The sequence below is a fragment of the Harpia harpyja genome, chromosome 1 (assembly GCF_026419915.1).
Source record: "Harpia harpyja isolate bHarHar1 chromosome 1, bHarHar1 primary haplotype, whole genome shotgun sequence".
In the NCBI taxonomy this organism is placed as follows: domain Eukaryota; kingdom Metazoa; phylum Chordata; class Aves; order Accipitriformes; family Accipitridae; genus Harpia; species Harpia harpyja.
In genome coordinates this window covers 46,805,977-46,817,933 of record NC_068940.1, presented here as the reverse complement: position 1 = coordinate 46,817,933, position 11,957 = coordinate 46,805,977, and the positions used below count along the sequence as shown (strand labels likewise).

General features: G+C 57.3%; 1 protein-coding gene across 6 annotated transcripts in view; it reads left to right on the top strand.

Annotated features, from left to right (window-relative positions):
• CHD6 (chromodomain helicase DNA binding protein 6) overlaps positions 1-11,957 on the top strand; it is a 98,253-nt gene that overhangs the window by 62,855 nt on the left and 23,441 nt on the right. For all 6 annotated transcript variants that reach the window (XM_052791416.1, XM_052791407.1, XM_052791385.1 and 3 more), the window contains 9 exons: positions 408-551; positions 1,337-1,592; positions 2,098-2,308; positions 2,820-3,015; positions 3,564-3,728; positions 4,127-4,306; positions 5,582-5,692; positions 9,108-9,310; positions 9,725-9,924. In XM_052791416.1, coding sequence (XP_052647376.1) covers positions 408-551; positions 1,337-1,592; positions 2,098-2,308; positions 2,820-3,015; positions 3,564-3,728; positions 4,127-4,306; positions 5,582-5,692; positions 9,108-9,310; positions 9,725-9,924 — 1,666 coding nt within the window. The remainder of the gene's footprint in view (positions 1-407; positions 552-1,336; positions 1,593-2,097; positions 2,309-2,819; positions 3,016-3,563; positions 3,729-4,126; positions 4,307-5,581; positions 5,693-9,107; positions 9,311-9,724; positions 9,925-11,957) is intronic.

The window sequence follows — 11,957 nt, the reverse complement described above, 5'->3', positions numbered from 1 at the left end:
TTCTCCCTGAGCCCTGAAGAGGGACATCCTGCCCCCAGGTGCACAGAGGCTTGGGCTCTGTCAGCGTCCCTGTCTGGTGCCAGCACAACCCTGCCTGAGGGCCCTGTGACAGGGCAGGGCTGAAGCCTGGGGACAGTGTGGGATTCTCAGTTTTGGCTGTTGTTGCTGCACAGAGCTGGACTGGGACACATCCAGGGGAGCATCCTGGGAGCCACAAGACAGTGTTGTGTGGCAGTGGCTGGGTCAGGGCTGGCACCATGGCCAGGGGATCCTTTCAGGGAATGTCTGTGCCCCCAGGCCACCCAGAGTGCTCCTGAGGCTGGAAGACAAGGAGCGTTGTGCTCTTGGGACCCCTTGGACTCAGCCAGTGGGTCTGAGTCCTCAACCTGTTTTCTGTGTATACCCAGGAGCACAAGGTGTTGCTGACAGGGACCCCCCTGCAGAACTCGGTGGAGGAGCTCTTCAGCCTCCTGAATTTCCTGGAGCCACAGCAGTTCCCCTCAGAGACAGCCTTCCTGGAGGAGTTTGGAGACCTGAAGACAGAGGAGCAGGTACCTAGAAGAGTGACGCTGGTGACTGTTAACACAGGTGGCTGGGACGCATGGTCAGGCACGCACTCAGACATGTGCTTCATGGAAGTGAATAGGACTCCTCGGGCCAGGAGAAGCAAAGTTGTGACAGAGCCCCCAACGCTGCTTTGGAAAGAGGAGACCAGCCTGTGTCAAGGCAGTGATCTGCTCCCCACCTAGCTCCCTACTGCCCCTTGCATGCCTGGGCAGCACAGCTCACCCGGCTTTCCCACCTGGTCTGTCCCTGAGACCAACAGGAGTGTAGGGGGAGTGAGGAGATCAGTAAGTCCATATGTCAGTCGCCCTTGTCAGGTTCCCCTGGGGAGCTGTCCTCCAAAGTTTCCCTTGAGCATGGGTAATGGAAAGCAGCTCAGTCCCCTGGGCTGTCTCACTGCCATTTGAGTGTGGCTTAAGTGGAGATTGCACAAAGATCATCATTCTGAGGGAGCAGGCATGGGCACGTGGAGCAACCATCATTTCAGCTGCTATCAAAGCTCTCAGCTCTCCTCCTACAGCAGACACATTTACCCAAGGCTGCCAGCAGCAGAAGTGTGTGGAGTTCGTGGCCCAGGGCTGATCACTCACATGCCTGCCCCAAGGAAGCCAGACCCTGAAGTTGTCCTGGCTGTCAGCAGAGCACCTGCTTCAGGGTCATTTGTAGTGGGTTTCCAGCCTGGGGAGGCTCTAGCGTTGCAGGCCCCCCCGCTGTTGTCACCATGTGCTTGCCAGGTAGGGAGGGCAGTGAACCTCTGCACTTGCTCTGGCAGGTGAAGAAGCTGCAATCCATCCTGAAGCCCATGATGCTGCGGCGGCTGAAGGATGATGTAGAGAAGAATCTGGCACCCAAGCAGGAGACCATCATTGAAGTGGAGCTGACCAATATCCAGAAGAAATACTACCGGGCCATCCTGGAGAAGAACTTCTCCTTCCTCTCCAAGGGTGCCAACCAGCACAATATGCCCAACCTCATCAACACCATGATGGAGCTGCGGAAGTGCTGCAATCACCCATATCTCATCAACGGTGAGGGCTGTGCACAGAAGGTGTGGGGGGGATGGATATCACTGCAACATTTACTGGTCACTACCCGCAGAGCTCACCCAGCTTGGGAGCCAGCTCAGGCCCTCATGCCATCTGCTGCTGGTGTGGTTGTACATCCAGGCCCAGCACAGGATGCAGTGATCTGCCTTGTTGCCCTCACGGGCGGCCCAGCTGCCTGCAAATGCTGCTTGCTGGTAGGCACCTCAGGGTCTTGTGAGGCTCACTATGTTTGGGAGTGTTCTGATGTGGGACCCTCTCCAACATCCCAGCCTGGCTTGTTCTGCCAAAAGCTGGTGCAAGCTCTGAAGAAGGAGTAGAGTTGCAGGAGTGGAGGGGCTTCTGGAGGTCTCTAGCCAACCTCCCTAGATCTGATTGACTGCATGGGTTCTGTTCCTTGCATGGTGGCTTGCTGTTGCCCTGGACAGGAGGCTGGGGGCAGCTGCACTGCTAGCCTTGCCAAGAACTCAGGTCCCTTCTCACCTGGCAGGGGCGGAGGAGAAGATCCTGGAAGACTTCCGTAAAACACACAGCCCAGAGGCGCCAGACTTTCAGCTGCAGGCGATGATCCAGGCAGCCGGGAAGCTGGTGCTCATTGATAAGCTGCTTCCCAAGCTGATCGCTGGTGGGCACAAGGTGCTCATCTTCTCCCAGATGGTGCGCTGCCTCGACATCCTGGAGGACTATCTCATTCAGAGGCGGTTAGTACAGGCTTCAGCATTCACCACAGCTTCTCCACATCACCTCCATCCTGCACTGTAGATACAGAGTGGAAACAGCCCAGGGTGGGGGTTTGGCCATTCTGTGCCCACATACCAAAAGATCTGAGTTATAGGCTACTGCTGGTGGGTGCAGAGACCCCAAAGCTGGGCAGCTCTGACCTGTCCATTCTGCGTTGCCTGGGGCTAGTCCTAGGAGTGACCAAATGGAAATAGGCCATTCCCTTGGTCCTGGTTCCCATGAGCACCATAGCCATGCACTGTGTGTGGGATCATGATGATTTTGCCATGATGAACAACTTTTGGGAACAACTGCAGTGCACACAGGCTAATGGGGCCTGATCATCCACCTGTGCACAGGTCCTGCCAGTAAGTCCTGGCTGCCTGTGTGCCCACACACAGCCCGGGGGAAGGAGCAAGAAGGGGTTTGTAAGCTGCAGCCAGTTCAGGCCCTGCTGTGACCCTGCTCTTGCCCCTTCTCCTATCGGAGCAGGTACACCTATGAGCGCATTGATGGGCGAGTACGCGGGAACCTGCGCCAAGCTGCCATCGACCGCTTCTGTAAGCCCGACTCAGATCGCTTCGTCTTTCTCCTGTGCACGCGTGCGGGCGGGCTGGGCATCAACCTGACCGCTGCCGACACCTGCATCATCTTTGATTCAGACTGGAACCCACAGAATGACCTACAGGTAATGGGCCAGGCCGGGACAGGCTGCTGGGAGGTCCTGCAGCACGGCTCCCATCACTAGTGCCAGCCGGGGAAGGAAGGGCAGGAGCACCTGGCTGTACTGGGCATGGGGTGCCATGCTGGGAGAGTCAGCAGGGGTGCAGGCAGAGGGGACGTGTCATGGGGGAGACCACGGTGTGGCTCTAAAAGCACGGGTGGGCCACAGACCAGGCAACGCTTTGTCCATACCTCATTTTGTAGGGGGTGAAGTGGTGGGTGCCCCCCGCCTGCAGAGAGCCAAGGCTCCAGCCTGAGCCCTGTGTCCTTGCCCAGGAGTGCAGGGGTCTCTGATTCCTGCTCCACAACCGCACAGGCCTGGTGCTAACCAGCACCCGCTGGCAGAGCCGTACCAGGTCAGCCACAGGCACTAGATGAGGGTGCTCTGGTGGGTGGGAGCTGACTGTGGCTCAGGGGGGTGAGTGGTGGGTGGGCTGGTGCAGGGTGCCACAAGCCACACGGTCCTCATCCTGCTGGGCTCACTGTGCTTGACTCTGCCCTCTGCACTCCCAGGCTCAAGCTCGCTGCCACCGGATTGGGCAGAGCAAGGCGGTGAAAGTCTATCGCCTCATCACCAGGAACTCCTACGAGCGGGAGATGTTCGACAAGGCCAGCCTGAAGCTGGGCCTGGATAAGGCTGTGCTGCAGGACATCAACCGCAAGGGCAGCACCAACGGGGTAGGTTGGCTGTCAGAGTGGGACTAGGTGGGGGGTGCTGCAGGAGAGCTCTCTTCCTTCCCCTGCAAGTCACTGCTGGGTTGGAGCAGAGACCTGGGCAGGCTTCTGGGGAGGGAGAGCCCAGTCCCACACACTTGCATTGCTGCTCTTTGGCCTGGCAGGCTGCACCTGCACTGCCACGGGGTTGGGGGACACATGTGGTGCTGTGTATGGGTGACATGGACTGAAATTCCTGACAGTCCCTCAACTTTTTGAAGTGACCTCTTTGCTGTGGCAGTGGGACATCTGGGTTGGCTTGGAGCATCTCTGCCCTCCCCCTGGGGCAGAGGGAAGAGCCTTCTGCTGTGCATTGCCCAGGGCAGCTGGCCAGGTTGGTGATGCCCCTGTGTTTTGGGCAGGTTCAGCAGCTCTCAAAGATGGAGGTGGAGGACCTGCTGCGGAAAGGTGCCTATGGCGCTCTTATGGATGAGGAGGACGAAGGATCGAAGTTCTGTGAGGAAGACATTGATCAGATCCTCCAGCGCAGGACACAGACCATCACGATCCAGTCAGAGGGGAAGGGCTCCACCTTTGCCAAGGTGCGCTGTGCTCCATCAGGAGGGAGGGGGGACTCCCCCCAGGGTGCTGGGGGACATGCTGGGAGTACACAGGGCAGTAGTGGTGGGCTGACCTCTTACCTATGTGTTGAGACATGTCTGCATGGAGGCCAAGCTCTCCTGCCTGTCCTGCTGCACCCAGGAGTGAGACCTTGCTGGGGCACAGAAGCAGCATGGTCTCCTGTCTCACTGGTGGTCAGCAGAGCATTGAGGAGGGGGCCACCAGCCTGAGCAGGTGATGTGAGGCTGCCCAGGAGGGTTCAGCTTGGCGGCTTCCACTTTCCCTTTGAAGCTGGCTCAGGCTGGTGAGAAGGCAGAGCAGGGGCTGTCCTCCAGGTGCCGGGCAGTGCCAGGGCGTGCTCTGTCACTGGGCCAGCAGTGTGGATGGATGCAGAGCTGCTCTTGTGTTCCAGTCGGTGCACTGCGGGTTGGAGGGCTTGCTCTTCTGATGGGCTGAGGACTCCTGGCCGTGGCAGCAGGTCATGCCCAGAGCTGTTGTGGGCAGGGTCAGGCCTCTCCTTGGGGAGGATGGATGAGTTCAAAGCCTAGGTGAGATCCAGTCCTGAGCTGGGCTGATCTCCTACTTATGGGCTGAGCTTATTTGATCTGGAGTCTGTCACCTCCCCTGCCCTTCCGGACACGAGTGCTGCCTTGGTGTGGTGCTTTGCCAGGCAGAGATGCAGGTGGAGATGTGGGCTGCCAGTGGTGTGGGAAGGCATTGTGGTACCATCAGCACAGCGCTCCAGCACCGCGGCCCATCTTTGTCTCTCCTGCTGCTATGGGACCTGGCTCCACAGGGAGACCCCCAGGGTCATGGCGGGACCTGGCTGCTGGCCTGCACAATGCCTGAAGCTGGGTGCTGCTGTGCCATGGGAAGCTGTGTGCTGTGGGGCCCTGACAGGGTGCAATCCCCACAGGAGAGAGCCTGAGGAGCAAGGTCTGTGCCACGCTCGTGGCTGGTGTCTGCTGGGGGCACCAAGGGCCATCTGTCCCTCCTCCTCTTGCGGATGGCACAGCCCAGGCTCCATTTCCAACAGGTCAGGCAGGACTGCAGAAGAGAGGGGTTCAGCTCCCTTAAGGAAACAAAGAGCCCTCTGACATGTGTCAACATGGGGTGTAACACCCCATGGCAGCGAGACTGTGCACTGCAGACAGATGTGTTGGGGATCTCTATATGGGGGAAGGCACATCTGGATGGTGGGTGGCACATCTGGATGGTGGATTGCACCCTGTTCACTCCTCTTCTTTCAATCCCAGGCCAGCTTCGTAGCATCAGGAAACAGAACTGACATTTCCTTAGATGACCCCAACTTCTGGCAAAAGTGGGCCAAGATAGCAGAGCTTGATACAGACGCCAAGAATGAAAAGGTAGGATCCAGCTCGTGGCCTGTGTGCCCCACAACTGATCTGACACCATGTGGCGTGGTCACCAGGCAGGAGCTGTGTGCTTCCACTGGGCTCACGAAGGGGTATGTGTTTAGGCGTCAGTAATTACTGCAATGGAAGACTGACCCATGAGTGCTGGCTGAAGCCCTGATTACTTTAGCCACATGTTGGGCTGTTTCTACCTGGTATTTCAGGGTGCTCAGTCTGTGCTCCCAGCTATGCCCAGGCTCGGTTAAGGGGCAACAGTTGGGCCTGGCAGTGTGTGAGGGGAGGAGAGGAGCGGATGAAACAGCCAGTGCAATGGCATGCCTGTGAACCCAGCAGACTGGTGTGACTGCCTGTGTGTAAGCTGGAGCTGTGCTGGAGTTCCCCACAGCACAGGCAGGCATGAGTGCCTCCCACTGCCAGCCTGGTTGGGTGCTGGCAGCCTGGGCAGCTGGGGCTGGGGCTCCAGCATGGAGTAGTACCAGGACGATCCCATGCTGCTCTGCAGGTGCCAGCTCTGATCTCCTGCCTCCCTGGCTGTCTCACCAAGCCCAGAGACCTTTGTTAGCTCCAGGCACGCCAGGGCCAAGCTGCTGTGTGCCCTGGCAGGGCACAAAGGGGCCCAAGTGCCAGCTCTTGCTGTGGCTGGGGATTGGTCGGGTGAGCAAGGCTCTTCCCATGCTAGGGGGAAGCTGCGTAACCATTCTCCAGCCCAAACCCATGTCCACATGAACCCTGGCACCCTGGGCAGAGGGAAGCATTTGGCCTGGCTGCTCTGGAGGAGGCCTGGCTGCTCTGGAGGAGGCCTGGCGAGCTGACATGAGTTTGCATACTCCAGCCTTTCAAGCCCTGGAGCTTGCAGTGCCGGGCACATTTGTTTCACCACAGCTCCCTGGCTCCCACCACCCCAGGTCTTGATGGCTCAGGAGGTGGTCTTTGTCGTGGTGAAGCTTGGCAGGGCACCCTGGCTTTCCTGGCAGCAGGCAGAGAGGAAGCCGTGCTGCATGCGACTGTGCCCATTGGCCGGGGCTCCCTCTCCTCTCCCTGGGTAGCCCTTCAGGCCTGTTGCAGGGCCACAGCATCCATGGGCCTGTTCAGGGAACCTTCAACCCAGCAGCAAGTCCAGCCATTTAGTGACCTACAAGCAAAGTGGGCTTGCAATTAGTTGTGGCTGGTGGGGAGCAGGTAACATCAGAGCAGGCAGGTCCCTTCAATCGGTCGTGCATCACACAGTCCTGTTTAATGCCAAGGTAGTAACCATAATAACCACGCTTCTCTGTTGTGATTTATTCATAACGTTTAATGTGTGGGTTCCAGCAGCAGCACGGGAGGGTTTTGAGGAGCTGCAGTGGCATGACAGTGCTGAGACACTGCTGATCAAGAGGCTTGTGTCAGGCACACTGGCACCCTCAGGTCCCAGCCTCTCACATGGATATGAGGGCACCCCTGGAACTGGGGGCCCTTGCTGAGCAAACACTGGGCTGTGGTGCTGTAGTGGGAGCAGTGTACTGGCTGGGCTGGAGCAGGCGATGGGTGCTGGCTGGAAGGCAACACCTCTTTGCAGAAGAGATGTCTCTTTGCTGAACACATCAATACTGTGAGGGCTGTGACCGTGCTGTGCTGCTTCCCCGCCTCATTTGCACTCACAAATGAAGGCAGATTGCAGGGAGGTTGAATATCATGGCTGTGGCACTGGGTTTGTCAGAGCATCACTGTGTTTGGGTGCTTGGTCTGGTTTGGGTCTCAGAGCTCTGTCCTAGGTTAGAGCAGGCTGGGGAAGGGCCTGCCCAGGGCTCAGTGCCTCAGGGGATGGACACAGCCCTGCATGGTGTCTGCAAATGCTCCCTCTTGCTCAACTCATCTTCTCTGAGCAGGAACTGTGCAAGTGAGGTCATCCGGGCCAGTTGGGTTTGGCCCTGACAGCGCAAGGGTTGTCACGAGAGGAGTTGCAGCTTGGGCAACTCCTCCAGTACTTTCTCCTGCTCTTACAGTGTCAAATGCTCCCTCGTGCTGCCTGTTGGATATTTGCTATATCCAGCTGAATACTAGCCACATTTACTGAGCCTGGGGGGTTGTTTGAAGACGATGTGGGTCAGGCTTAATAGCTGGGTGTTGCTTTAGGAACAAATCTCTCTAAAAGCTGAATGTGAATAGCGATGAAGGGAGCTGCCCAGGGCTTCTCCTGGCCTGATGGAGCAAGTGGGGACAGGTTTGGATTGTGCCACTCCCTCTGTCAGCGTTTGCAGCCCTGCTGTCCTGCCTTCAGGGATGGGAACAAGGAGTAAAGCCAAGTGGATCTGTCACCATGTCTGAGTGAGGGGCTTGCGGACTGTAAATGGATGCTCCCGGAGTCTCGCCTCTTGCCCTCACTGGCAAATTGGCCCCTTCCCAGCAGCGGCCATGGGCAAATGCAGCAGCTGGAGCTCTGGCAAGCCAGTGCTTGGCTTCTCCTGGCATGGTAGCAGAGCTGCTGGATGTTCCCCACGTGCCTCTGGGGAGCATCTCCCAGGGGCAACATCCTTGTTCTCGGCCCCTGCCTGCTCTGCCCACAAAAGGAGCTCTCTAGCTGAGCTCTGAGATGGAGCTGGGAGGGTTGGTGACTCTGCCTGTCGGGAGGCAGGAGTGGACAGATGGGGTCCCATCTCTCCACTGGCACTGCTGAGCTCACGGGCTCGGCTGCAACCTGGGCCTTTCCTCCCAGCTCCTCCATTGAGCTCAGGGTGCTGTAGCTGGCTTCAGTGTGGCCCCAGGGCCTGCCGAAATTCCAGCTAAGGCAGCAACACTGTAGAGATGGTGTTAGACAGCAGCAAGGTGGAGGCCTCATAGCTCTGCAGAGCTCAACGATCTAGCAGGGAGAATTGGGGGTGGCGGAGTCCCACGTGCTTGAAATCCAGGCAGATTTAGGTGACATGGATTCATTTGACAGGGTGGGGGGAAGGAGAGGAGGCAGGTACATGCTATTTTAATTTCATATTGCTCCCTTCTGCACATTCTTAGAAGCTGCCTGTCCTCTTCCAGTCCACCTATCCCCCAACACAGAAATTACACCACCTCCGGCACAGCACTCAGCACAGGCAGTGCTGGGAGGGCCAGGAGTATGATTCAGAGCTGAATCAGCTGTTGGTTGTCAGCAGTTTGAACCCAGAGGGCCTGATTTTCAGCCTGCCATCATTCAGGCTGAATTTTGTGCTGGCCAGGAATTGTCTCGTGTGTGCAGGCAGAGCTACACGCAGGTAATTTGGAGCAGGTATCCCAGTGGGAAGGTGATGCCTAGCCACGGGGCTGGGGAGCCGGAAGCCAGAGGCATGAGCAGAGCAGGGTGGCAGTGTGGAGAAGAGGACATGCTGTGCCCTGATGGAAGGCAAGTGTTTCTGCCCATACCTGAGTGTGTTGCCCTCTCTGTCCCTCATAGGAGAGCCTGGTCATCGACAGGCCCCGGGTGCGGAAGCAAACCAAACACTACAACTCCTTCGAAGAGGATGAGCTGATGGAGTTCTCCGAGCTGGACAGTGACTCGGATGAGCGACCCACACGCTCGCGGCGCTTCAACGAGAAGACACGGCGGTACCTGCGGGCTGAGTGCTTCCGCGTTGAAAAGAACCTGCTTATATTTGGGTGAGTCTCACCCCCTCCCAGAGAGCACAGCCACAGCCTCCAGCTGCCCCAGCATGCACATGGGCTACTGGCTGCCCCAGCCACTTTCTGTCCGTCCTGCTTGCTGTGTTCCCTCTTCCCAGCAGTGACCTCCCTGGTGGGACTTGGGCTCTAAGTGAACATTTGGGATGGAAGGAGAGTTAGGGGAGCAAAGCATGAGCTGGCAGTCGGTGCTTCCAGAGTGTGCTCCTTCCTCTGCCCTGCTCAGGCCTGGGCAAACCACTCCCCCTTCTGCTCCTGTAATGTGGGGGCAGAATGCCCCTATCCAGGGGAGCTGGCAGGGCCATGCCCCTGAGCAAGCTCCTGGAGAGAGGTGCCGGCGAGGTCTCTAGTTGCACAGGAGTGTTTACTTTGTCTGTGTTCCTGCTGTTCCAGCTGGGGACGCTGGAAAGATATCCTGACCCACGGGCGGTTCAAGTGGCACCTGAATGAGAAGGACATGGAGATGATTTGTCGGGCCTTGCTGGTCTATTGTGTCAAACACTACAAGGGGGATGAGAAGATTAAGAGTTTTATCTGGGATCTCATCACACCGACGAAGGATGGCCAGAACCAGGCTCTGCAGAATCACTCAGGTATTGCGTGTTCTCTCTGCCATTACACCTGTACCTGTTGCCGCTGTGCCACCCTACGGGACTGAGGCTGCAGAATTCAAAGCAGAGCTGATTGAAACAGCCAGCAAGCAGTTGTGCTTGAGCACCACGACTCTCTCTGCAAGAGAAAGTGGCTGCCAGGGGACTGACCTCCACACTGACCCTCAGAGCCAGTGGCAGGGGCTGGCTGGGTGGGGGAGGCTGTTTCCTGGATCCCAGTGCCATGGCTGGTGCAGAGAGAGCCTTGTGGTGGGAGCAGAGATGGCATCCTACCCTCAAGCGGGCACTGCTAAGTTTTCTCTGGCCTGTGAATAATGTCAGGGTTCCCCAGCACGGGGAGACACCAGGCAGTGAGCTCTTTGGGCACTGGTGACCATATGAACACATTGGGTGTGATACGTGTGAGGGTGCTTATTCCACTCAGAGCATAGACGTGCCTGACTGTTCCTCAGGGCATTGCAGGACATGGTGTGGATTGTTGTGCAGTGACTCTACCTGTGCCAGTTGGCAGCCCCAGCCCTAATGCCAACAGCTGAGACCACCAGGCACAGCACTCATGGCTGCGCCAGGGAAGCTGGTGGGGCAGTCTGTGCAGCCATCTCACCCCAGGTCACCAGCTTGTGTCTCCTCTCATCACGGTTCTTGTCCCAGACATACTGGTCTGCAGTGCCTGCCCTGATGGTTGGAGGGGCACTGTTGGTTTGCCCCGAGACCTCTGCAATGCATAATCCTACCCAGGTGATGGTGCCTTATCTCACTCCACCTGGCAGGACCCTTTATCTCAGGTTTGGCTGTGCCCTCCCTGTTCAGAGGACTCGTATGCTTATTTTCCAGTGTGGTGATGTCCACATATCACACCACATATCCAATTTGTAATTGCATCTGCATTCTGTTGGGTGGAGGTTTCCAGTGTATCCTCAGCTTCAGACAGGGGCCACCCAGAGCCTTCCCCAGCCATGCTCTCCTGCTGTTTCTGACTTGGCCTGGGCAGTGGGGCACTGCAGATTCACCCCCCTACCTGCAGTGCAGCGTCTGCTCTCTGTAGGCATCCCTTGGGGCTGGAGCAGCACAGCAAATAGAGGCCACCATGCAAACAGCATCGTGCAGCCACAGTGACTTTTGTCTTTAATGATACAAAGACAGAGCCAGTGCTGGCTCCTTGGATTACTTAGAGGGTTGTGGCCTGGGACACGTGGTCACTGCCTGTTCTGTGTCAGAGGACTCTGTGCTGACCTAGCAGCACAGTGCCTGCATCCTGTGGCTTTCAGGACAGGTGAGTTGGGCTAGGAGGGCTTGCTGGGGGAGGCCACGGCGCTCCCTCGGGGTGGTCAGAGCCCCATGGCTGTGTGCTGTTTGTTACGCACTTGTAATCTGTGGTGCAAGGTGAGTAGTGAGGAGGCTAGGAGTCTCCAGCCTGCTTTTGGCATCAGGGAGCCAGGCTGAAACCTGGGGCTCCTGTTTCAAGGTGGTGGAGCGCAGGGAAGGCTGTTCTGGAGTGGTGCTGTTGCTGAGCCCCGGGAGCGTGCTGCATGTTACTTGGTGCTTAAAACCCGACTTCACCATTTCCTTCGTCTGGAAATGTCCAACTGGCTTTACAGTGTAAGGTCCGAGCATGTGGCCTTCAGTGGCTTCCTTAAGTTACTCCAATCACCTCCTACAATGTGAGCCACTCTGGCAGTGCTGCCTCCTGCCCTTGCCGCACAGAGCCCTGCCCAGAGCGGCGCTGGGACTGGATGTGAGAGCCTTGTGGGGAGCAGAGCAAGAGTAAGAAACAAATTGGCTGATATGAATGGTCTTGATTTAGATAATGGCAAGTAATAAACAAGCCGCAGTTTCAGTGGAGGCTCAGGAATGCTTTAGTGCAAGAACAGCACTAAAATTGGATATTTAGCAGAGGGAAACAACCAGGAGCTTCTCCATCAGCTCTTCAAAATCGCTTTTCCTACCTGTGAAACCTCCATATGGTCTTGGCCAGAGGAACAACAAAACCATCTAGCCTAACCTCAGGAGCTGGA